At 39.6% G+C, this 25,621-nt stretch overlaps 1 protein-coding gene across 5 annotated transcripts in view; it reads left to right on the forward strand.

Annotated features, from left to right (window-relative positions):
• The window catches only part of SCUBE1 (signal peptide, CUB domain and EGF like domain containing 1), a 218,770-nt gene extending 195,130 nt beyond the window's left edge, over positions 1-23,640 (forward strand). For 2 of the 5 annotated variants that reach the window (XM_075112937.1, XM_075112963.1), the window contains 10 exons: positions 1,334-1,450; positions 3,853-4,011; positions 5,164-5,367; positions 6,790-6,951; positions 10,074-10,241; positions 11,122-11,283; positions 12,738-12,935; positions 15,344-15,496; positions 16,546-16,625; positions 17,781-18,461. In XM_075112937.1, the coding sequence (XP_074969038.1) occupies positions 1,334-1,450; positions 3,853-4,011; positions 5,164-5,367; positions 6,790-6,951; positions 10,074-10,241; positions 11,122-11,283; positions 12,738-12,935; positions 15,344-15,496; positions 16,546-16,625; positions 17,781-17,933 (1,556 nt within the window). In that variant the 3' untranslated portion in view covers positions 17,934-18,461. Of the gene's footprint in view, positions 1-1,333; positions 1,451-3,852; positions 4,012-5,163; positions 5,368-6,789; positions 6,952-10,073; positions 10,242-11,121; positions 11,284-12,737; positions 12,936-15,343; positions 15,497-16,545; positions 16,626-17,780; positions 18,462-23,555 lie in introns of those variants that run through there. The other 3 variants (XM_075112954.1, XM_075112972.1, XM_075112945.1) reach the window with 2 other exon arrangements.
• The last annotated feature ends 1,981 nt before the right edge of the window (positions 23,641-25,621 follow it).

Consider the following 25,621-nt stretch of genomic DNA (forward strand, 5'->3'; position numbering starts at 1 on the left):
GGTGGTAGGCCAGTATAGGAGCGGTGGAAGTTTGAGATATATTCAATAAGGACAAATATTTAGAATACTTTACTTTCCATAGTCCAGCAAGGCAATAGCGAGCATATCAAAATGGCATTTCTTCCCAGACTTGGAAGTTAGTCAGAGGGGCCCATCAATAATAACACAAGAGCAGAAGGTGGGTCCCAGCCCTCACCTGCAAAGTCCTTCCTTAGGAGCATGGTTCCTTCTACTGGGGATACCCAATAAAAAGTTTATGAGGCTTTTATGAGCACATACTGTGTTTCATCCAAGTTGTTCTCAGAAATGGCTGGACTATTTTTGCAGAGACACTTCAAAATGTGTCCTAAAGGTGATACTCAGCATAAAAAAAATGTTAAGCTCAAAATGGTTGAAGCCTAGCAAATTTAGAAGCAGCTTGAAACGGTATCCAGCAGTGGGGAAGTGGCAGTCCACTTCGCATATCATTATCTGCTGTACTTCACTCCAATTTGCCAGTTCTCTAACCATGAATTTCTTATATATTTGGAATGCGTTAGGAGGTACGATGCTGTGGAGTGAGGTAACATGGCAGCAGTGTGGCTGCCTGTGGCACAGGGGCAGGCTACCTCCTATAGTCCTGGTTTGGCAAGGCCCTGCCAAGGGAAGAGGGACCCACATTGTGGCATTTACCTGTGACCACCCTCCAGCTGCTCCAGGTCCCATGGGCAGCCCGCAGTAGCTGGCAGGTGACGGCCCAGGCCCAGTCTTTCCCACCATGGACTTTGTGAGGAAATCAGCCAGCAGTTATATTTTCGAAGCAGCACGTGGCTGTATAACAGCCTTTAAAGTCATAAGACATAACTTACTTGGATTTAAAGCTGAAGAATAAAGCTTGCAAGCCATAGACAACAGTCAAATAAAGACATTTCCTTTGGATGGTTTTCAACTGCCAACAGTGTAGCAGTTGGCATTAGCAAGAGCAGAACTCCAGCCAAGTAACATGGGAGGTGACAGACAGAAAGTAAGAAAAAAGGGTAGGAATTAACCGCTTTCATAGTAAGAGACAAATTCACCCATATTCCACCAAGATGTACAGGTATGCTGGAGGGGAAGCGTATGTGTAGAGCGTGTGCAATACTAGCAAATTTATTAATCTTTATGGGCTCAAGAGTAAGTGCTTATGCAAAAAAAAATGAACTTACGGAAACGGACCCTTTGTACAAGGTGTGTAACTCTTGGACTGTCTCTTTTCTATGTTGCAAGAAGACTTTTGAGTCTGTTTTTAAATATAAGTTTCAGACTTCCTTTCATCTGCATCCCCAATGATAGCTTTTTTACTTTACATCAACAGATTCATTAGCCCCTCCAATCAAGCAGAAAGCTCGTTTTAAAATTAAAGACGCAAAGTGCCATTTACGGCCTCGCAGCAAAGAAAAAACAAAAGATTCTGGGAAGCAAGCTGTTTTAGGTATGTGGTTTCTTCTAACATGTAAACAGCACTCTAATTATTTGTTTGCTTGCTTGCTTGTTTGCATATTTTGTTTTCACACTGCAGGCAGGAAAAAAAGTAATGGTTTTCATGTTTGGATCTAAATTTAAGTTCAGGCCAAGGTTCACACTCTAGCTGAACAGTGCCTTGGGTTTGGATCTGACAGTGCTGAAATGTCACCAGTTGCTTTGAAAAAGCTTTGTTCAAAAGCACATGAGTTTGAAATTAAGCTGATTCTTTCTCTGGCATTGGTAACAGCAGAAATATCCTGAGTCAAAAAGCTATGACCAATGCAAAGTTACATGAAACAATGTCAGTTTGGTTTGGTTTAGTTTTCCCAAATGAGGTTTATAAAAGAAAACAAAAGCTATTATTTATTTCATTATGCTGGATTAGTATCCCTTTGCAGGGGCAAAGACAAGCCCTAAGCAGGAAAGTTACAATCAAAATCTGATGTTACACAGCCTGAGCTCTTTTGTTATGTTGGAGTGATTAGTTATGATGTTAGAAAACATATTTAGAAGTTTTAGACATAATTACCAAAAAATCAGAGATTAAAAGTTTGCGTCAGGCTGAATCAAAGTAATCAAATGTTTTTAAAACTCCGTATGACTAGGTATGGGGTTTTATTAGTATTAGGTTTGAACATCACTTTCAAAGTTGAACAAAAAAGAGATTTTAAAAGTGATATGTATTTAACAGATCTTCATTACATTTATTTCTTGTCCTTTGTCCCCTTGGCATCATGACAGGGACAATTAAAGAGTGTTTGAGTGTTATTGCTGTGCATTTCCACAGCGTACAATATTTAGAGTTCATTTAAATCCAGTATTAACTTGAGACTTTCCGTATTTTAATACACAGTATTGGTATAATTGCAGCAGTTAATATTGTTGCTTAAAGCAACTTAGCAGCTTACAGCAAACATCTGCTAGTGATATATTCTCTGTTATGAATCTGTCTTACCACCACTTTTGCTAGTCAGTGAGCAGTCATATATGAGCCCTGAACAGAGAAGAGGAAAAACAGCTATCCTTAAAAAATGCTAATGGTTTAAAGATTTTATTTCTAAAATTTAAACTCACGTTTTGTCTTTACCCTGCAATCCAGACATTTATCTCTCTAATTTTCCAAGTATTGGCTTAAAACAAGTCTTAGCTGTCAAGATGCTTACCTTGCCCTTATGTACTGTCTTCTTTTATAAGATGTGATTATTGGACTCATTTTTAAAGTTACAGAAGTTGGGGGTTTTTTGATCCATACAGTCACCATGGCAATGTATTTCTTGGATGCATTTCCTTGGCCTTTGGTTGCTTCGCTTTGTGTTTGTTATGTCATCTGAACTTCTGGGTCTAACAGTAAGTTTATATCATACAACCACACACTTGGAATGAAATTCCCCTGGTGGCTTCAGTGACAGAAATTTCACCCTGACCTGGAAGGTTCATCGTCTATCAGAAAAAGGATGTTTTTCACATGGATTTCTTTATGTAGGGAGAGGATGCTTATGGGATTTAGTCCCACCGGATTGTAGCCTTTCTCCCCAGCGGTTACACACAATTGACAAGGGCATTCAGTTCCTCTGGCTTGTGATAGGACAAGAGGAAATGGCCTCAAGTTGCACCAGGGGAAGTTTAGGTTGGATATTAGGAAAAATTTCTTTACTGAAAGGGTTGTCAAGCATTGGAACAGGCTGCCTAGGGAGCTGGTGGAGTCTCCATCCCTGGAGGTATTTAAAAGATGAGCAGACATGGTGCTTAGGGCCACGGTTTAGTGGTGGAATTGGCAGTGTTAGGTTAACGGTTGGACTTGATGATCTTAAAGGTCTTTTCCAACCTAAATAATTCTATGATTACCCCTCAGATAAAACCTTCCAGTATATTTTCATAACCTCCAATCAAAGGCTTTTAAAACCTTTGATATCTGGTGTTTTCATTGCTGAAAGAGATGGAATACCAGCTGGTAGTTCCTAGAGGCCCATACCACTATGCTTTAGTCCCAGGCCTGCTGCTCTCATGAATTTATGAAAATTGACTCTCTTGCTTTGTTTAACCATCAGATGACTGTATACAGCATTGCTGAACTTAACTAATTTCTGTAAAGAGCTTTCTAATCCTTATGCAGAAGAGAGGCAGGAAATTATAAGCATTAGAGGTACCACTGTGCAGCTTAGCATCACCACACTGTATTTTTGCCTCCTGCATTCACTAGCAAAATAAGCAAACCCAAAACTGCACTGAGAAGGTGTCTAACAATGCATGTGAAATGTTATGAAGCCTGTCACTGCATTCATGATAACCCAGCTGAGATATCACTTATTAGCCTGTCACTTGCTACTTTGCACCTTGATTTCTTTTCTGTGTTGCTTCTCTTATGCAAAGGAGGTCAATTCCCTTGTACAGACAACTGCCAGGTGACCTTTGTGAATCTTAAGTGTGATTCCTCCAAGAAAAAACGCCGAGGCCGCAAGTCGCCATCAAAAGAAGTGTCCCATATCACCACAGAGTTTGAAGTGGAGATGAAGTCAGAAGAAGTCTCAGGTTTGTGAAAGATCTGTCTGCGGAGAGAAATCAGAATTCAGTTCCTCACTGTGTTGCTAGAATCTCTTTTGATGCTATTTCGTGAAGCTGCCATGCAAACCTTTTAGCACAAGCTTCATTCATGCCTTTGCAAATGCAAAGTTTCACAGATTTAATTGAAAGGAATCAGGTATGAAATTAAGTCAAAGCAACAAAGATTGAACCTGCAGCAAAATTCCTTCAAAGCCTCAAGTTAAGTCATGCACTTTAATTTAGTGTGATTTCTTTAAACAGCAGAAGTGCTAATTGATGCACAGAGAACGTAAGGATTAGATACAAGTTCTGCAACAACGACGATAAAAATATCCTCCAAAATGCAGGTTGCTGAAACTTCAGTCTGAGAATCAAACATTTTTATCACACATTTGGTAAATTCATGTTTTCATAACAAACTTCAGGAAGAAGAATTGCTTCAAGTTATTCACGAGATGGAATGTTATGCTATAAGATTCAGCCAAAGAAAACATGGGCTGAATTCTATAAACACGTCAGTCTTCAAAGGCAGGTTTCTTAACCCATGAGAGGTACCTCACTAGCCAAGTGATTCAAACAGTAATCATGCCAGAAATCACCTTTCCTTGTGTCATTTGTACTTTGGTCAGGAAAGCGGGGAGAATTCCTAATCAACAGACTAAAGCATGGGCCCAGGAAATTCAGAAACATTAGTGGTGGCAGAATGAACACATATTTGGAAATACAACACAGTGGGAAATTCACCATTCCTCTAGCAGTGCACAAAGCACCAGCCACCGCTACTCTGTACAACAGAGTACAGCGCTCTTGTACAGTGCCGACTTCATTTTGCTAGCTAGATGCTTTCTGCAGCCCTCTCCCCGTGCACTCAGTATAACCAGATTCCTTAATGTTAGAGATACCAGCGCTCAGTGTGCACTTATAGGCTGTGAAACTCAATTTGATGGACCCCCGTGTCCTCCCTTCTCCCTTTAAAAGGCCTGATTTTGAATACAGTGAGCTGCTTCTACAATTTATATGGAGAAGACAGTGAAGCAAACAGAGGTGTCATAGTGCAATGCAGGCTAAGCTTTTTGTTAAACACCTCTTTTTAAACATTAATCTCAATTGCTTCTAGTTTTCTTATCATTTCCCATCTAGACACCTGTAACATTGACTGTGTTCGGAAAAGGATGGAGCAGAAGCTGCAAACTGCAATCAAAACATTGAGGAAATCTATTAATAAACAGCAATTTTACATTCAGTTTTCTGGGACAGAATATGAAGTGGCTCAGAAGCCAGCTAAAGCTACTGAAGGGCATGAAGCTTGCAGTACAGGGCAAGTGCTGCAGGATGGAAAATGCGGTAAGTCCCAACAACTCTATTCAGCCATATCCCCCAAAACAAGCAATCCAAAATTAACTTCTCCCTAGTGAGCAAGGCAGGAAATCTATGAGATAAAAGATGATTTAGATCAGTATTACTCAGCACATGTTCATGGACTACTGATGGTCCGTAAGTCTTTGAAGGGAGTTCATTAAATGATTGCAGGAAAACAAAAGCAGCATATATATGCACACGCTCCCATGCTGTCAGCTGGTATGTATCAAGGCCTGCCACAAGGCAATGTTGGCAATTAGTTCCCAGTTGCTCCCAGCATCTTATGAAAACATAATTACAATTCTGTAAAACAATAAAATGGTGTTTGCCTACATGTTGTGTGTTTAGTATTACATCGCCTCTCTCACTCTCCTCACCACCAAATAATCCATGACCCATGGATATATTTATATTTAACCCTCAAGATGTCCAATTAAAAAAAAAACTATAGAAATCTATTTTAATTTTACGTAAAATACCTAATTTCTTTAAGCCTTTCCCAAGGTTAGCAGGCTCTAGCACTTCACTGGGGGCAAGGTGCTAGCGGAAACCTATTAATGGCAGTTCTCAGCACTGCAAGCTTTCTAATCACTCAGAGTCATCTTTGCAAAATCAGCATATCTATTTTTCCGGCTTCTTTTAGACACCAAGTGATTTACAAGCAAAAAGAAATAGTTAAGTGCAGATCTGATAGCTGCCTCTAATGAGTTGGTTCAGAGGCTGTTTTCATCGTATAGCAACAGCAGTTTAGAGACTGTGTTGAAAAACTGTTGCTATTAGTGTCTAGAAACCCATACATTTTAACTACCTATATCCAGCAGAGAAAAACATTTAATGCAGTTATGTGCTTTGTTGCAGCATGAAAAGCATGTGGATTCATATCTGTATTTAAAACACTATCCAGTGGAGTATTTGAGTGTCAAGAGACATAAAACGTTACATGGGATGCATTGCCCTCAGAGAAATCTCTAAAACCGATCTCAGGCGACACACTTTTTGTAGTCATCTTCCATAAAACCGACACATACATGCCCCTAGTGTAAACTAAAAATTCACATCACTTCCCTTATTTTATGCATGACTGTCTTAATTAAACTGCAGTATAGTCTTTTAAGACTGCATCAGCTTTACTGACAACATGTGTCTGATAAACACTTCAGTGCATTACAATGCCATTTAATGGCTTAAACAATAGAAGAAGCGCCTTGCCCTGATGTAAACTGACCTAGACCGCAGTGGAGATGGGCGTGTTTACATCAGGTGAGGATCCTGGACTAACATATGCAAAACATATGCCACTATAATACTGAGGCCAGAGAGATCCATCTTCTCAAAATGTTTGATATAAAGGCAAATGAGGTGGTCAAAATTAAAGTCCTTACGTAGATTCCCGTTTTCTTTTCTCAGTTACCTGCAGCACGGGCACCTATTATAGCGGAGAGCATAATCAGTGCGTTCCTTGCTCACCAGGAACATACCAAGACACAGAAGGTCAACTTACCTGTGAGCCTTGCCCAAGTAACGATGGACAGGGAGTAGCAGGCGCCCGGAACGTGTCAGAATGTGGAGGCAAGTTTAATTTGATTATAAAAGGTGTTGCCACACAGCCTGTGAGGCATGGAGGCTAAAAGAGGGGAGAGCCTTCCACACTTCTGTTTTGTAAAGGTAACAGAAGAAACCTCTGTGCACTTACAAGCAATATGCAGAATGTTTTGGCTTGCTCCATCTGCTGGCAATGCCAACAAGAAGATGAGACCTACTGCAGCAATGTGAGTTATGGTATGGAAATGAGCAAGCCGAGCAAAGCGCTTTGCTTCAAGTCAGGTATGGAATCTGGACATACCTCGACTTGTAAGGACTCGTCAAGTATATTGTGAGCTAAAGGGATGGATTACTTTGGACTGGTATTGGTGAGTCTAATGAACCTGCTGATTAATGTTTTGCATGAGATGCAGTTTACCTGGTCTAACTGGCAGCAATCGTAATTTTGAGGTAGTGATGCTGCAGGAATCTGTAACCTGGACTCAGAGCTAATGATTCCAAGTTTCAATGCTGTTTGAATTCACTGTAGCTTTTGGCAAGTGATGTAGCATCTCTGACTCAACTTCTTGATATACAAATCAGATGATAATGACGATAATACCTGGTTTCAGAAAAGAGCTGTGAAGTTCAGCTTGTTAATGCTTCTTCTGCAATTTGATCAAAATAAGGTTTTAAGACACAACTGTTATTTTCTTTACCTTATTTCATTACAGATGAGCAAAATCTAGTTTATAGCAGATACACTATTTGACTTTGAAAGAAATATGGCCTATCTGCTGCACAAGTTCTAACTTTAAAACTTGTCCATGTAATTTACATTAATGGTTTCTTCAAGGACATCAAGAGTGAACAGACAATGAATGGCACTTGAGAAACTGCTGCTTTTTCCCCATCCACTGAATAACAAAATAACTCTAGTGTCTCCAGTCCAAACATATGGTAGATTTTGCTGATTTACTGTATGAAGGAACTATGACAGAAAAATTCTTGAAATGCTTGGGCATCTTTGTTATGTTGACTTGTATTTAGCCAAAACCCACCAGGAATAGATAATCAAAATAAAATATGAGGTTTTAAAGATTGAATATAGTATACTGACCAAAGCAGCAGGACAGAACAACTAGAGGAAAAAGACTGGTTTTGTTCAGGGCTTGCATTTGAATTATTGTTCTGCCCGACAACAAAAAGAAAGCCTTCTGATTATTTTTGCAGCGTGGATCTGTCTCAGAATGTTTGTTGACAGATCACAACAGTCTCTTTTCCTGCTCAACTCTCCTCTTTTCTCTTTGGAAGTGGCAAGAGAGAGTATGCTTTGGACTTCATAAAGCCCTGTCAAAGATTTTATCAGAACCAGTATGTCTCCATAAAATGTGTCAGCATGTGCGATGGAACAGTGTCTTTTGATGAACACAGATTTTGTTAGAAACGTTCTCACCACCTGTGATCAATAGTATTTTTGCATCATAACTTCTGGAGCAGTAATGCCTGTGTCAAAACATATAAGCTATGACTGAAATCCTCACCTCTGTGGGTGAGGCACATACAACAAGTATGTAAGAGATTTTACGTGCCTATTGTGTAGAGCTATGTCGTAGCTGCAAGTAAGATGCTGTGATACTTAAGTTGCATGTGATCCATGTATGTACAGGGCCAATTAGGAAACCTAGTCATTTGGGGCATTTCTCAAGCAAATCACCTCAGATTGATTCTGTTGGCAATTTCAATACAGAAAGCAAGAAGGGAGTGAGTTAGCTTATTCTTATATACAGGCAAGGACTGAGACATGCTAGTGCTGAAAGCATTGGGTATTTAGCAGTATTAAAACCCAACTGTACTGCTTCTTTAAAAGGATGTCTGTAAGAAGTACTTAATTTTCACACTAAAATCCAGATCCAAATTCACTCTTCATTAACTGCCTTCATGTTAAAGTCCCGCGACCAGTTGGACCAGACGGATCAATTTTGCTACAAAAACATTAGCAGAATTGTCTTCAAATTAGTAATATCATAATATTTCTCAGAGGTCTGTGTCACAACAGCCAGCTTGTAAGTCATATTCCAGCCAACTGGAATGGAAGTGCAACTAAATCCCAGACATCCTGGTCCCGCAGGTGTCCATAGCAGTTTGACTTTTGTGGGGACAGAACTTGAACTTTTCTTTTGCTCAGGAGCTCTAGTTCATCCTAAGTGCCAAGTTCCCAAGATGGATGTCCCCAGCATTTTCCAGCAAGTATCAGGGTTTTTCAGAGACCCCAACCCCACCTAGAGCCCTCAGAACTTTCAGGTTTTCAAGCCAGTTGTTTCTGTCTGCTGTTCAGTACTCAGGGAAGTTAAATTACAAAGTATTGGGATTAGGCAACCTCAGGGAACACCTAACATCTCAAAGTGCTGGTCTCCCAGGCTGGGGTGGTGTGAAGTTATGCATTAATGCCATAATCTTGAAAAACTTGCCATCCTAATTCTCAGGTGGGTTGTAAAGGACTAAAGTACTCGAGCTATCAAGACCCAAGCCAAACAAACGCCTGTCAGAAAGAGCCTGGAGCTTTTAAACTACCTTGTGTCTGTCTGTAGACTCATTAACAAAGGGCTTTGCTTTACACAAATCACCATTTTCTGGCAGAAGAGCTTCTGACGAGCACTAGTTTTCACAGCTACCTGGAAAGCTGCTGGTATCAGCTGTTCTTATAGACAGGGTGCTGGACTGGTCCCATCCAGTCTGGTAATCCCATGACCTACTGCTTCCCTAGCTATAAAATGGAGATATAAAAAAAATAATTACTTCCTTCATAGGTATGGTGCAAAGTTTCATTTTTTCCTACAAAGCGTTTTGAAATTCTCAGATGAAAGACTTGGTGAAAGTACAAAGTGTTCTAACACCATCTTAATAGAGCCCATCTTTAAAGAAAAGAAAAAGCCAAACAGAAACACAGGTAGTGAAGAGCTTATTAAGAAACCAGTTGTATTTACTGGTGTTTTTAGGAAGCAGTTACAGGAACAATACAAAATCAGCATGTAAGATTAAAATTTTATGTGCAGCCGTCTTGATGTCATGTGTTTCAGTTAAAGGAAGCATTACTATCTACTAGCAGGTTTTATACTTCGTCCAGAAAAGTCAGCTCGCTAATACAGATGATCATTTTCAATTTCTAGGGCAGTGTTCTCCTGGGCACTATTCTTCAGACGGTTTTAAACCTTGTAGAGTCTGTCCTCTTGGTACATACCAGCCTGAACCAGGAAGGACCCTCTGCTTTCCATGTGGTGGTGGGCTTGTGACCAAGTACGAAGGTGCTGTTTCCTTTCAAGACTGCGAAACCAAAGGTGAATTTGAAATCTTTCCACAGTTCGTATTCCAGCTGCTTGCCCTTTTGTTTGTAATCTTCAGTGCCAAGGGGCTTTGAAAGGCTCCAAAACAAACACAGTCACTGCATGAAGAAATACTGTGTGTGATTAATTTAAATAGTCAGGAAATCTGTAAACTAGGTATGATCTCCCGAGGTTGCAGAGACTGAACAGGCTTTATGGTTTTCTTTGGAACTTACCACAGGCAGGTACGGAGTCAGCGCTGCAACTGGTAAGTGAATCAGCCCTGCTGCATGGCAAGAAAGAAGACAAAAGTTGCATTAGACAATGTTTAACCTTCATGTATATTTTTATTAACTAAATCAGAAAAACTAAACACTACAGAAATTATATGAAGTTAAGGATAGATTATTAATGGGCTAGGCAGAAACTGGAAGCATGCAACATGTTGCATGTTCCATAATGTCAACATCCAGTGCAAATGCTGACGAAGGAACCTGCCCAAGTGCATTTTGATTTAGTTACTGGAATTACGTGCTGGCCCTGGCAAACAGACACTAATGAAAACCTCTCTCCTGCGATTGTGAAAGGCATTTTTATTGTTGAGGTAGATATGGATCAGCTCCATTTATTACAAACTCATTGGAAACCACTGTATTAAATACTGTGTTCAAGCTATGTGTAGTTCATAAGGGTTTAGCTCCAGCCTTTGGAACATAATTCTAGTTAGAAGGTCCTTTGTAACGGGAAATACAGGCAGCTACTGTCTTTTTTGCCTTTTGTGGCCTAATAAGTATATTGCAGAACAGGGATCATGAGGTATGTCCAGGGTAGAGGAAAGTTCTCTCTGCACTGAAGATTGCTACTTTCTGAAAATAATATACCTCATACCTTACAGTTCATTGTTCTCCTGGACACTACTACAACTCCACAACACACAGATGTATCCGATGCCCTGTGGGAACATACCAGCCTGAGTTTGGTCAAAACTACTGCATCACCTGCCCTGGGAACACAAGTACAGATTTTGATGGCTCCACTAATGTTACACACTGCAAAAGTAAGTTGCTTTTATATTAGTTGAGAGATGAAGCATATCTTCTGATCTGAACTGCAACGTGAAGGTTCCATCTGTCAGGCTGGACTTCAATTCTGTATTTCCTAGTTAGCATATATGGAACAGTAAAAATTGGGAAAACAATGAGAAAAAAAAATAAACTGGAAAAGTACCACTTGATGTGTATGTTTTAGCTTTAATGTAATTTGGCAGTGTCAGCTACAAGTTAACTACAGAGCTTTTGGTTTCCCAGATCCTGTAAGTTGTCTTGCAGTGATGCGTATTCCTCTGTGTCTCTGTAGAGCAGGATATCTTCTATCAGAGTAACTGCCATTTTATAAATAATTATAAAATACTGGGAGATACGGTCATGCATTATGCAGTTGCCAGGTAATCACTCATGGCAGTGAAATCTTCTCATAGACTTTTTTTGCAGTACTTGGCCTCTGATCTTCAATTACCATTTTAAATATCCCCAAGGATTCCAGTGCAATTTTATTTGGTCTTTTGTGAACAACTGATTCTTTTAAAAAGCAATTTTTTTCATCTCTACCATGCTAGTTTAAGAGAATGTCTCTATAATAATTAGGGAACGTCATCTAAACTAACTATTCATGTGCAAGTCTCACGTATATTTTTATTCTGATTCCGTGCCGTGTGTCTTTGAAGCCCTTCATCATGTTTAATGTAATCTGACTAAATTAGATAACTGTAAGGAATTTGAAGAAGTCTGATGATTTTCCTATAAAATAAATCCATCCTTATCACTTCACCTAGAAAATCCCTCTTTTCAAGCCAATTTCTGACCTTGCGTAATCTTTGAGGCTTGACTTAAGCGAAATATTTAAACACACATCTAGTTTTATGTGGGTGAGTAGGCCTGGAGAGCTCAAGCTTAAGTACCTTACTGAATCAGGCTTCTGTGGCAGATTCAATGGGAGTTTTGAAAACTCAGAAAGTAAAACTGGTCCATCAATGGAGATTCTTTATTAACTGGTTTAATCTAAGATAAAGCAAGGCAGATCTGGAATCAGATATGGTTGGCTATTAGGATCATCACCTCATTCAGCTAAATCAGGTTAAAAAACAAGTGAAGCTAAATCAGAATACCTTCTGCATGGCAGCATGGTCTCAGTGGTAACCACTGTGTGAGTACCTCCACAATGGGGTCATGTTTACTTAGCTGTGTTCGTTTCTTAATCAAATGTTAAAGCAGCCTGAATGAAGCGTTGAATCGGTTTATACACCGGAGATTAAGGTTTTGCAAATCAGTTGGAGCAGCCCTGCAGATCAAGTATTCCTTTAAAGCCTTTCCATGCTAAACAAAGAGGCAGCTGGAGAATGTGTGCATTTCTAAAGCCACAAGGAAGAGTTTAGACTTGCTCTTGACAGATCTAGAAAAACACCTCAAATTAGCTAATCAGCTAACACAAATGCTAATTTATGTTTCCCCACAGACCAGCACTGTGGAGGAGAACTTGGGGATTATACTGGCTACATTGAATCGCCCAACTATCCTGGAGACTACCCAGCTAATGTTGAATGCATTTGGAATATAAATCCACCCCCGAAGAGGAGAATACTCATCGTAGTACCTGAGATATTCCTCCCAATTGAAGATGAATGCGGTGATGTTTTAGTAATGAGAAAAAGTGGTAAGTTGCCAGACATGAGTTATACAAATATTTATTGCAAACTGACTGAGTGGAAAGTTCATATTGAAGGGGCAACTGTCTTCATCTCTCCGGTGTTTCTAAAAGGATTCTTGAATGAACCGGCACAGCAAATTAAAACAGAACACTGTTCCAATAACAATTAACAGAGTGATATTAATTATTCAAGTGCCTTGGCTGAATGAATGAAAGCAGTTAATGGGCTTCTGTCTGGCCCAGTTATCACATGGGATAAATCACTGCCACTCTAGAAGTCGACAAAGCTATGCTAAGTTATATTGGAAGAGCTATCTCCTGCCATCTGTACAAATTGTGCTCTCACTTACCCTTTGCAACTATATATATGCTGCAGTTACTGCTAGATCTGTGCAGTGACACAGCTTGGTACACCCAACACCCTCAAGAAACCCAGTTTTCCCAATTTTATGTGGAGCGGGGGGTACATTATGTCTTTGATTATAAAGTTAATTCAACAACCTCTGAAGTTAAGACAGCAGCGAGATGCACTCCTCCTTCAGTCCCATGTAGGCATCCAGCTTCTGGTGATCCATTGCTAAATCGCCAGGAAGCACCAAACCTGAAAGGCAATAGTTTCTATGGAGCTTTGTTTAAAACAGCATATTTCACTTGCTAAAACAATTTTCACCACTTCTTATCCTTGAGGGTTTGTTTTGACATCTCTATATCAGAAGAAAAAACCTGCTCACTATAGATGGAAGGAAATTGTATCTGTCCAGATCAATTTTTTAAAAGCCAAGCACTTACTGTAGCAAAGCAAATCAGTTGTCCTTCTAACCCCAAACTGTGGGTTCCCACAGTGAGTAAAGCCAGGCACATCAGGGAAAAGCTTTACTTCCACTTCAGTACCAATAACAGTACCAAAACAACAATACTGTAAAATGAGGGCAGGTTTTTGGAGCTGATTTGTGATCACTGTATGTTTGGCATCATAAGAGTAGATCTTATGAGTATTTTTTGTAGTTCATGTACGGTCAGCTGCTAACGTTGCTGTGGAAAAACTGATGGCAGTTCCAGAGTTACAGCTAGATCCACTTTTTTGCACTTCAAGAATCCAAATCCCATTCAGGTCAAAAGGTCTTTTTTTTTGCCAACATTGGTGAAAGTTGAATCTGCCCTAGCATGTTCAGATTTTAGGTTACACTTGTTATCATCCCTAAATATCCTGCGGCTACAGAGTGGATTTTTTCGAACTAGGTAAGAAGCTATTTTTTCCTTTTGTTTGAAACTCATTTCAACTTACTGGACCCTCATGATACTTTCATAATGATTTGAAGACATCCTTCCTGCTCCATCTGTTACTTATGTTAGGGGCAAATGGGGCTCTTTCTGGTTCCCAGCTATTAGCTCTGTTTCAGCATAGATAAATGATATTTGCTTTTCAAACCTGCAACCAGCTGTTTTGCAGTGGGAGGTGCTGGTCCATTATGATCCCAGTAAGAAAGGCACTGAGGCTTTGTAAGGTATCATTTAAAATGCTATTTATTAGAGCTATCACAGGGAGAGAATAGTATAGGTAACCTTATATCCCTTTAGACAGTGGGAACGATTGGCGGTGTAGTATTGAACGGGCCTCTGATCCACAAGCAGCAGGCTGGGCAGACCCTGTGCGTAGAGAGATTTTGCTCTCTCAGTCATTCAAGCTATTATAGGGTTCTTTTACAAGGAAACAACTCTATTTGTCATTTCTACTGTCAAACAGAAACAGTGTTCTCATCAGCACTTCTTGCTGCACTTTTAGATAAAGGCAGGGCCACACAGTAGCATAATCGCTGGTACCGAGTGGAATCTGCCTGCAAGTTCCTCTCGTTACGAGCTGGCTGTTTGTCCTGCAGCCATGGGATTTGTGCAGCACAACACAGGCCTGAAGGCCACGCTGGACGTGCAGCACAGCACGGGCCTGGCCATACCCAGATTAACTGTTCTGTGGATCACCATCTCCTCATGTGCGATGGTCTTTTGGTCAGAATCACTATACCAGGCCATTACATTCTTGTAAGTGGTTTATTGCTATCAAATGAACTCCCCAAACTGGGCATGTTACCGCATCTGCCTGGGTTGCAGCTGACTCATTCTTACCTGTCTGGGCTCAGCATACAGGAACGCTGGAATTCAGTGCTAGAGTAGTACACAAAATAAGTAATATTGGTAGCAATGTTATAAATGTCAAAAATTTTCTCTGGCACCTCGCTGTCTGCTTAAGCTCCTTGATGTGGGACAGAGGGGTTCCCATTGCCTCTGTGGAAAAACTTACTTCTTACAGAGAGATAAAGACTACATGCCCTCTATCACAAAAAACTTCTGCTTGCAGGAATACGTCAGCTGAGAAGTTATTTTGTACAGAACATTTCTTTATTTAATCTTCTTTCTAGCTTCTCCTACTTCAATTACTACATATGAAACATGTCAGACTTACGAGAGACCTATTGCATTTACCTCAAGATCGAGGAAGCTCTGGATTCAGTTCAAGTCAAATGAAGGAAACAGTGGCAAAGGATTTCAGGTCCCCTATGTGACTTACGATGGTGAGAATGGGATTGTTTTTCATCTTCATGTTATATCTGTATTATAGAAAACTGTCCCTTAGAATCTTTCTTGCACTAATTACAGGGAGAGAAGAATGAGGAAGAACTTGATATAACTCATTTTTAATCCAGTGAATTACATTAAAACCAGTTGCAAAGACTTTGAAATCATACCTAGTTTTACTTTTATTACTTTTTCTGATACTTTAAGGATGGACAATTTACACAGAATTCTTTAAACTTAATCCTTATCCCACTGAATCCAATGAGACTTCTTTTAATTGGCATTTATCATATGCATAATGACAATACCATTAATTGCTGTGCATTTTAAGAAGCCCCTTCATCAAGTCCTACTCGTCACCCATGCAATTTTGAAAATTATAAATTAATAACATAAAATCATACGTCCAACAGAGAAAAATAATGATGCAAAAAGAAATATCCTTTCAGTAACTACTTTCATAAATCCACATTTTAAAACAGTCCAGCTCATCATATAAATTATGCATTAAACTATATTTTGGGCTTTAGGATGATTTCTGTTTTAACAGAACACAGACTTTTCTGGGATACCTTTAGCAGCTGTCAGTCCATCTCTTTTCCAAACACCAGGGCAATTTGGTGAACGATGAGAAAATCTCTATTAAGCTGGTCATTCAGGAATCAAAATAAGAGCTGTTCTCAGGGCAGAAAACGAGGCTCTGTTCCTGACTGTGCTGCTGACTTCATGTATAAACTTTGACGGTTATTTCATACCCCTGGTCCTGTTTCTTCATCTCTAGAAGGCAGATAATAAAGCATTATTATCTGGAGGGAGTAGTCTTTTGGGGTTGTTAGTATTTATATGGATAATTCAAAATTACTGTTCTAAAGCAGTACAGAATTTTAATGTGATTAGAGCATTACAGCATCTTGAGAGACACTGAATAATTAACTGGATACTAAATTTCTCAGCTTTGACTTGAAGAGGAAGTTTAGCTAATGTCTGGCTGTTATCCTCCCAAAGGATGTCACAAACATTCACTCAACAGATCTTTATTTTGCAGAGGATTACCAACAACTAATAGAAGACATTGTTCGAGATGGACGATTATATGCATCAGAAAATCATCAGGAAATTCTAAAGGTAAGAAAATTCTGCTTTATCTGAGGCCAAGAATTCCTTTTTCAAAACATTTTCCCAAGATAGTTCTCATTACCCCGATAGGGTCATAATATTTAGACTTCAAGTTTGACTCCAAATTAAGTTCTCTGTCTTCTGAGGTTTATGCTAGTATTTGGAGCAGTGCAAAATCAGCAGCTCAGCTGGGCTCAGCATGTGCGTACCTCCTTTGCTGAATCAGGAACTAAATTAAATGTATGTAACATGATTGTATGTGAATAAAAATAGTCAATCAAGAATGAAGAACCTATTGTTTGAAAAGCCTTCTTCAGTCTCAGTCTGGCATGTGTTTAAATGAGTCATTGAGTCAGAATTTCCTGTGCATTAAAAAATGTATTTACCTAAATCACTGTCCCGCCTCAACAAGACATAACCGTAATGTAGCAGTGTAAGCTGTCCATGAAACAGTTTTCCAACGGCACAAGCAAAACATTGGAGAGAATTGTGGAGAAAGGCTGCTGGGCTGCCACCTAGAACAATTAACTAATTAAAACTGAAAAAAGGCTGTTCAGAAGGCAGCCATGTAAATGTACGGCTTGGAAGGATGGCAACCGATTAACAGCCGGCTTCCTGGGCCAGTGCTGCCCCAGCCCTGCCAGTACGCTCTCACCAGAGCTTTGAGGTCGCTCAGGTCCCCACTCTGGTGTATATGGTCAGGCACAGGGTCAGCTGAGGTTCTGAATCAAGGCTTTACCAAGGTGCAGAAGGAGGTCCTCAAAGAGCTCAGCATCACTGAAGACCAGCCTTCTCTCTTGTTCATGGGGGGATGGCCCTGGACAACAGGGTGAAACAGGCTGGAAGGACAGTTAGAGGCAGTTTGCAATTCTAATGGCCAACCTCTGCAGCACGTTTGTAGTTAACCCAGCCGCTACCCTCTCAGTTCAGGACCTTCCGGGAACACTAATTGCAGAAAATCCACCTGGCACAGTAGAAAGAGTCATCAGTATCAAACTCCACAGCAACAGGGAGTAGTTTCCTTACCCTGCTTTACCCAGAATCAAGTTTGCAAAAAAAAAAAACCACCGAACCCTGATTGTTGTTCATCAATTTTGAAAGCTGTGCAGCCACTAAATCCAAAACCTATTTTTATCTAATACATATATTTGTTTTCTCCCACAGGACAAGAAACTGATTAAAGCTCTTTTTGATGTACTGGCACACCCACAAAACTATTTCAAGTACACAGCGCAAGAGTCAAAAGAGATGTTTCCAAGATCATTTATAAAGCTACTGCGATCAAAAGTTTCCAGATTTCTACGACCATACAAATAAGCTAGTGGTATTCAATTTATGGTTACTTTGCATTCCTGTCAAATATTGTCTTTCCTCCATAGTAGAAACATTTGCTAATTTGAAGGCTCTATTTTGCAGTCTTTGTTTTCAATTGTATATTGAAGAATACCTATAATGTTTTATAATCGCTAAAAGCCAATGTTCTGAATGGGATTTTTACTACAAAAAAAACTGTGTATCCCTGAGTACATCTAGTCAGAGATCCAAATTTGTGTCTGCACTAGTGAATCCTCATCTGAAATTACATTACATAGAAAATATTATTTCCAGCTTTTTATTTTTCATCAACAATAACTTCCGTCAAAGCAAAGACGGAATCTGTTCAAATCTGATTAAACTACCTGCAGATAAGTTCTGTTGTAGAAAGAAGTATGTAGTATAAATAATATTTGGATTTTGAATTGCACTTGAAGTTTATATTTGAATCTTTAGAAGAAAACAAAACAATCTAAATTTTGTTATTTCTCATTTGTGGCTTCGTGGAACCTCTGTCCAAGTAGAAAAGGGAAAAAAAGAAGAAAAAAAAACCCCAAACCAGATGTATAATTTTGTTTTATGAATTACGTAAGATTGAGTCCCATGCCCTAATGTCCTAATGTTTTTATCTGTCCTCTTCTAAACGTCTTCAGACAGAGGTTTGCCACTGTCAGTTACTTAATTGAAACAGATTTAGCTCTGGATTTCCATACACCTGTTGGTCCCTTTGAAGGCATTTACAATAGGATAGGTGAGAAATGAACAACAATAACAGCAGTAGTCTTGGTTTTCTTTCCGTTAATAGAGCATCTAATTAAGTACAATATATAAATATATAAATATATACTTCTATTTGTGGGTACACTAGTAATGTTATCTTTAGTTACTGTAAATATTATTCATGCTTAAATCTTTACTCCCACACACCCTATTTACTCATATCTATTTGTAACTTCGCTTAGATGATTAAATGACTTCTCCAAGTGCTTGCCACTTGGGTTAACACCAAACTGAAGCCTTTTGGAGTTTTATAATACTGGATAATGGTTTACTCTGGGACAATCTCTTTCCACATACATTATTCCAGGAAAAATAACACCAGTTAAGATGCAACTGCTGTCCAGTAGAGAGTCAGCTATTGCCTCTTCCTTGGGCACCCCTTATGCACAGGCCAACAGAGTAACCCCTGAGGATGACACACATGAGAGGAGCTCGCTAGGGAGGAATTTGTGTTGGATCTTCCAACTCAGAAAACCTGGGAACGTACCTGTGTCACAGGCCCAGGCTCTGAGGGGTGCGAGGGTGTGAACAGGACACAGTTTTGCAGATGAGTTGGAGGGAAGGCCCTGCAGCCTTCAGAGACCCGGTGCTCCCTTTTATCACCAATTTGCAACTGCAGTGCCCATCAACCATGGGGACTGTACAGTCTGCCAGAGAGCATTAGCCTCGTGGTCAGGCCTTCCTCACAGAGTGACAGGTACTGGTGGGTTAAGATGATGATAAATCCTGTGTTTCCTGCTGTTTCCTGGCACAGGGGCTAATTTCAATGAGAGAGTAGCTATTTTTATTAGTATTTCAGCCTCTTGAAGTTCCTTCCTCTTGTATATCATTTTCCCTTTTGAACCTACAAGTTTATTACATGGAGAAATTAACTATCACGCCAACATCCTTTCAGAAAAAGACTAACATGCAGGTTTGCTTCACTGCTTTTTTTTTTTGCAGTTTAGCGTACTCTTGGGTGCTCTCCAAGACATATATTAAGGGCAGTTATGGTTAATTTCTTACACTTTCTTTTGTCTTTGAGCAAGCAATATTTAAATTTATGAAGTTGTTTTCTGTTGGCTACAAGTGGTTGAATATTCCATTTGTAAGAGACACCTTAAGTATTCTGTTGAGTTTTTCTACCTGGCCATCTTGTAATTTTGGCTGCCTTCTTTCCTCTTCTATTGAAGGACATTTTTTTTTTATTTCTATGCCCAGACAGTTTTAACTTAAGGTCTAACAACTCAGTTTCTTCATTCATGGATCTTAAGTCTTTGACGAGTTTTCTCTTTAATATATATATATTTATATATTAACCCTCATTTCAAAATGTAACATCTCCATAGAAGCTCTTTTTTAAAGGCTGTTAAACCTAACTTTTTGTGAAGTTGTTGAAACTACTTTTATTAAATATTCACTATGGGTTACTAAATGTGGACATTTGAAGGAGAACATCTCATCCGTCCTAGATTCGGTGCATGCCTGGTACAAAAAAAAAAAGTTACATGGATTTTTTTTCCCTAACAGGAGTTATTTGTAGAAAAAAAATTTAATCTTAAAAAAGCAAAAATCTTTTTCGGTACTCAACTATGCATAAGTGTATAGCTAAAAAATTACTTCAGCTGAACAGTATTCCGAAGGCTGATAGGTTATTCAGCATGATTAGTATGGGTCAGGACTGCAGCCATTCTCCTGAAAGATATAAAGGAAAAGATATGAAAGATATGGAGAAAAATAACTTCCTCATTTGCTGAACAATTTACAGCAATCTTTAGTATTTCAAACTTTATTAAGCGGACTTTGGAACCTGATGCTGTGCAGTGAGTTTAGTAAAATCCTTGCTAAAATACTTGATTAACAACCCACACGTTTGGACATAATACCACTGTACAACCCTGGTGCCAAGCAGGACAAGCCTCATCTCTGGAACAGGGCTGAAAGTAATTGCCTCACAAGTCCAGAAACCACTGCCAGCACCATAACATTTTGCAGGTTCTTAGCTACATGGCGAATCTGGTGCCAGAAAGCGAACTACGAGAGGGACGTGTCCCCATTGTAGGCCTGTTAGTGGGGCCTTGGTAGAGCTGTGAGACGCGAATACTGGCTGCATTTACTTCTGGTACAGCTCGCCCTGACTTAAAACCACATTAGCCAGCTCATCCTGACAGACAGCCTGTGAGTGTGTGTTAGCTCATGTTTCCCGGAGCCATGTCAGGGCACGGCCTCCACAGTCAGGACAGGGCGCTCAGGGACTTCGGTGGCAAACACAGACTTTGTGTCACAAGAGCAGCTAAAGAGAGAGAGTAATTTGGCCTTCACAGGTATAGAGTGAAATGCTTCTGAATATATAGGGGCTTCATATGTGATACATTTAGAAAATGAGTCAGGTTTGAATGTTTGCAGCTCTGCACAGAAATGCCTTTGGATGTGCAAATTTCTAATGAAATGAGTAATGACAAGTGGTACATAAGACTGACTGAACCCATTTAAGCTGGTTTGTACAACAGCACAGAATTTTTACATCGGCCTCAAAAGTTAAAAATGCTTTGACTTTCATACTAGATTTATAGTTACAGAAACTGGCAGTCACCAAATAGAAGGTGAGCTCAGCTCTTCATTTGTTAATGTAGGTGTAGGGTGTCTCCACTGTAAGAAGTCAGAGAACATTTTGCTACCGTACAATAACCGTACAACAACGAGGAATGTCTTCTTCTATGGAGAAGACCTAGACACATTTGGGAATCAAAAACTATACAAGGAGAAACATGGACGCCTTTAAGAAAACCAGCCTCATCAAATTAATCAATACATCACAGAATATAAAGTTTTGGCCTTACCCTAAACACAAAATACTGTATTTAAACATATTCAATAAGTGCAGCCTTCTGTCTGTTCTTATAGAATCACACGCTGTACGCAGAATAGGTGCAACAACATGTTGATGTGTTATTACAGGGAGCCTGAAGGTTTGTGATTGCCCAATTCCATGTCACAGACTGAGCTTTTTATTTTCAATTTGCAAATGCCTGTATGCTTAAAAGCTGCACCTGTAGCACTTACCATTTTTAGCCTCTCCTCCTTCGTTAAGTACTGCACTTATTTTTAGTAAGGTGGTGGTGGATCATCCCTAAACATTCTTGCAGCCACCAAATCACTGCCTGCATACCTGCTGTAGTCCAGGCGACTGCAACAATCAGACGTTGCTAATGGAGCCCCAGGTCGTGCAGTGAAAGTGCTCCTTAGCAGTTGATGCGGCCAAGGTGCCTGGGTGTGTCGTCTGAGTGCAGGAAGCATCAGGATTCAGTGTACAATAGCTTGTCACCCACATCTTGCCCACAATAGCAAGATTTATTCTGCCGAAACTGGGTTTAAAGTTTTGAAGTCTTCTTTCAGCCCATTTTCTTCCCCTGCCTGCCTTCCTCCACCACACATTAGAATTTTACCTACAGACCAACTTTTGAAGGAAATTTATTTCCTCATTGTGCCTCCCCCATAGAATAAAGTTAAATCACAACTACTAAAGATTTAGACTGATTTCTCCTACAGATCAGCTTCATACTAAAACTAGCTTACCTAGTAAGCTAGGTTTACTTTAGTTTAGTTTAAGTTTAGTTTAATTTTAGACTAGCATAAACAAAAACAGGCTTGGTCACAGAGTTTTCAGAGAGTCTGCATTCTGAGCTGTCAGCTGGTTGTGAAAGGGCACAGCTCACCTGTAGTCCTGTCTGTAAGCAGAGGTAAGGATGATGCCACGTGAACAGGAGATGTGCTTACATGCATTCAACATTCAAAGAGGAAAGTCAAACCCCAGCCTGTGCCCCTTTGTAAGCGCACCCAACAGATTCACATTTCTCAGGTCAGTCTTACCTGTAAACAACCCAGTTTTAGTCTTGCGGATAACAAGTTACGACTAGCAGAAGCAAGAGTAGTGGTATGATTCTTATACAGGAACTGCTGATGGGTCTTTGCCAGCAAAACCTCACTGCTCTGTGACAGTTCCTATGTCTGGACTGAAAATACCTTTGACTGCTCTTAAAAAAGAAGCTGGAGTGAAATCTTCAACAACTGAGTCCAGTAGCAAATTTCTCAGCCACCTCGGGGGTCCAGACTTTCCCTCTACTAGTGATGGGAATGATCAACACGCGCAGCTACTTGTACCTCTGTCATGAGTTCAAGTAGTTGCATTTTTTTCATAGTTTAAAACCACTGATTGGCCGGAATGGTAGCAACTGGAGAAGTTCTATAGACTCTCAATACCTTGAGACTTTAATGAAATAGTTTACTAGGATGAGAGACTGTTGTAAGCACTTGGAGGGGAAAAAAAAAAAAGGCTTTGTCTCCCTTAAGAATTTACAGAAGAAGGGAAATTTCTGTAAGGTAATATGAACTTATTCCTCAGTGTGAGACCTGGATTCAGAGAGACGTCTCACATATTATCGTAACATTTTTCATCTGAATAGGAACAAACTGGGAAAAAAGACTCTTAATGTCAAAAGCCTGTTATCTAAGTATCTGAATATATACAATTCCAGTTTGTTACTTCATTTATTTATTCTGTTTCATCACTAAGCTTTTAATCTATAAAATTAATATGTAATATACAAGAGTAAAATGTACAGAAGTACCTTTAGATGTAATAATTTAAACCATCTGTATTCAGAAAGCGGAGGTAACAAGTTTAAAGATATACAATTGCAATTCAATTTTAGCCGAATTTCTCAATATCTAGAAAAAGAAGTGGCTTTGCTTAATTAAACTTTATTTTAATGATTGTGAAAATATCTTTTTTTTTAGAGTTTGTTTTTGTTACTTTTTTAATTAAAATTATTTTGTAAATATTGTTTTCTATGTTTTATACCTTAGAAAGGCCCTTAATTTGCATTGACAGCAGCAGATTCTCAACACAATGATTAAAAAGGTACTTTAGGAGACTGGGGTGGATGCGGTCAGTAGCCAGATTCATCCTTCCTCATTACAGCTCCTGTTATTTCTGCAGTCTCACTGGCATCACAGGAAGAGTTTTCTGGGACAATTTCACCTGCTAATTTTCACAGAATTGTCTCTCAAGTGTCATTCTGAAGTGCTTACCATCTTCGTAATATATAAAGAGTACATATCTGAAAGTTAGTGCTAGTTCTTCTTCTGTTGTTAGGATAAGAAACAACACAAAACTCAGAAATAAGGAGTTCAAAAGATTATGCCCAAATACGGTATAAAGAGAAGGAAAGGCATGGTGCCTCTGTGCCCCTGGGTAGCGGTGGAAGTGATAAAACTTCGGATCAGATCATAGAGCCTTTTTTAGGGAAAACTGCCACTGAGGTCAGTGGCAGTTTCACCTGCATAAAGTTCACTATGATTGTGTCCACCACCTGTTGAGCAGGAATTTCTGGTAGACTAGATTTTGGGGGGAAATACCTGAAGTGTAGTATTGGTTTCTGTACCAATTTGCTCCATGTAAATCACTGGGCAAGAGTGACATTTTGAACTAAACCCTTGTAGATGCTGCTGGGACTTCTAAGCTTTATTACCAATGTAAATTATGTACAAACAGCTATTTCCACATGAAATGTACCATGATAGTTTAGAGCAAAGATAGTGAATAACTGTACAAAGTTTGATACTTAGAAAGTAAAACACAGTGGTCTAAGCTTTACCAATATTTTAACAATACTGTCAGATTTGTAGTAGAAAATGTTGTTGTAAATGTACCTTATAAGAAAATACATTTCCTTTTGCCTCTGTATATTAATAGCTTTGATTTCTGTGTCAAAGCTCAAAATGAAGCATGTAATAAAACTTTTGTTAAAATCACTTTCATAATAAACCTAAAATGGAATGGATACCCCTGCCCACCATTTATTTGTTTACATGGAACAGGCTCCACGCGCCGGTGTAACGTAGACAGGCATCGGAAGCGAACTTCTCTTTTTTGATAGCATTTACTTATCTCTGTCTAATTTTAATCTTTAGGCAACGGAGAGCTTTTTTCTTTCTCATCGAACAACTGGAGTTTGTGAGTGCTGGGACACTGAGTTAGGTTCCTTCCAAACAGACTTCAAGGAGAGTTTTTCAGAGCAAGAAGAAATCCTGGCTACAGCAAAGCACCACATCACCAATGCCCCTCCAGGACCTTTAACCATTTCTTAAAATAACTCTGACGTTACTATGTATGTCTCATGCAGGCACCCCTTCCCTCTGTTGCAAAACTACCTGGAAGAAAGAAAGAGGAAGGAAGCTCTCTTCCACTGCAGGCCTGATGGGCTATTCCCACCACAAGCTGCCAAGAAGACTGGTGACTTCCAAACTCACCTGCTGCTTGTCCCACTGAGGACTAGGTTGAGAGGAAACTACACTTACAAGCAAAATGATGATCTAAAGAGAGATCAAAAGTGTCCTTTTCCCCTCAAGCCCTGCTGTAGAAAAAGTGTATTTGCCCAGGCCCTTCTTGCTGCTGAATTTTACAATGATAGTTAACACCATTGCAGTCCAAGATTACAAAGCAAGTAGCATGTGTACAATCAGTGGCCCAAATGAAACTCCTGATGCTGGTAATGATGAAAATGGATGATGAAAATAGACTATCTGTAGTGACATCAACAGCTCAGATCTCATCTAAATCACCTTCTGCAGTTTAAGAAGTACAAGTTGTCACTAAGGGTACACAGCACACTAGACCAGACAAAAAGCACAGTGTTATTAACTGAATTGAGAACACCTGGTAACAGGTTTGCCACTCAGCGGTGCTTGTTAGGAGATGAGCACAGCCTGCGGAGCATTACTCACGCTACAACAGCTACTTGCTGCAGAACAGGCAGGATGCTTCAAATCCATACCAGCACGGTGCGTGGTATTCTGCCCATACCCTCATGTGAACAGTTTATCTTGTTAGGACAAAGCATTTCTCATATGGCTGTCTACTCCACCGGTTT

This window comes from Phalacrocorax aristotelis, chromosome 1 (assembly GCF_949628215.1).
Source record: "Phalacrocorax aristotelis chromosome 1, bGulAri2.1, whole genome shotgun sequence".
NCBI classification, from domain to species: Eukaryota; Metazoa; Chordata; class Aves; order Suliformes; family Phalacrocoracidae; genus Phalacrocorax; species Phalacrocorax aristotelis.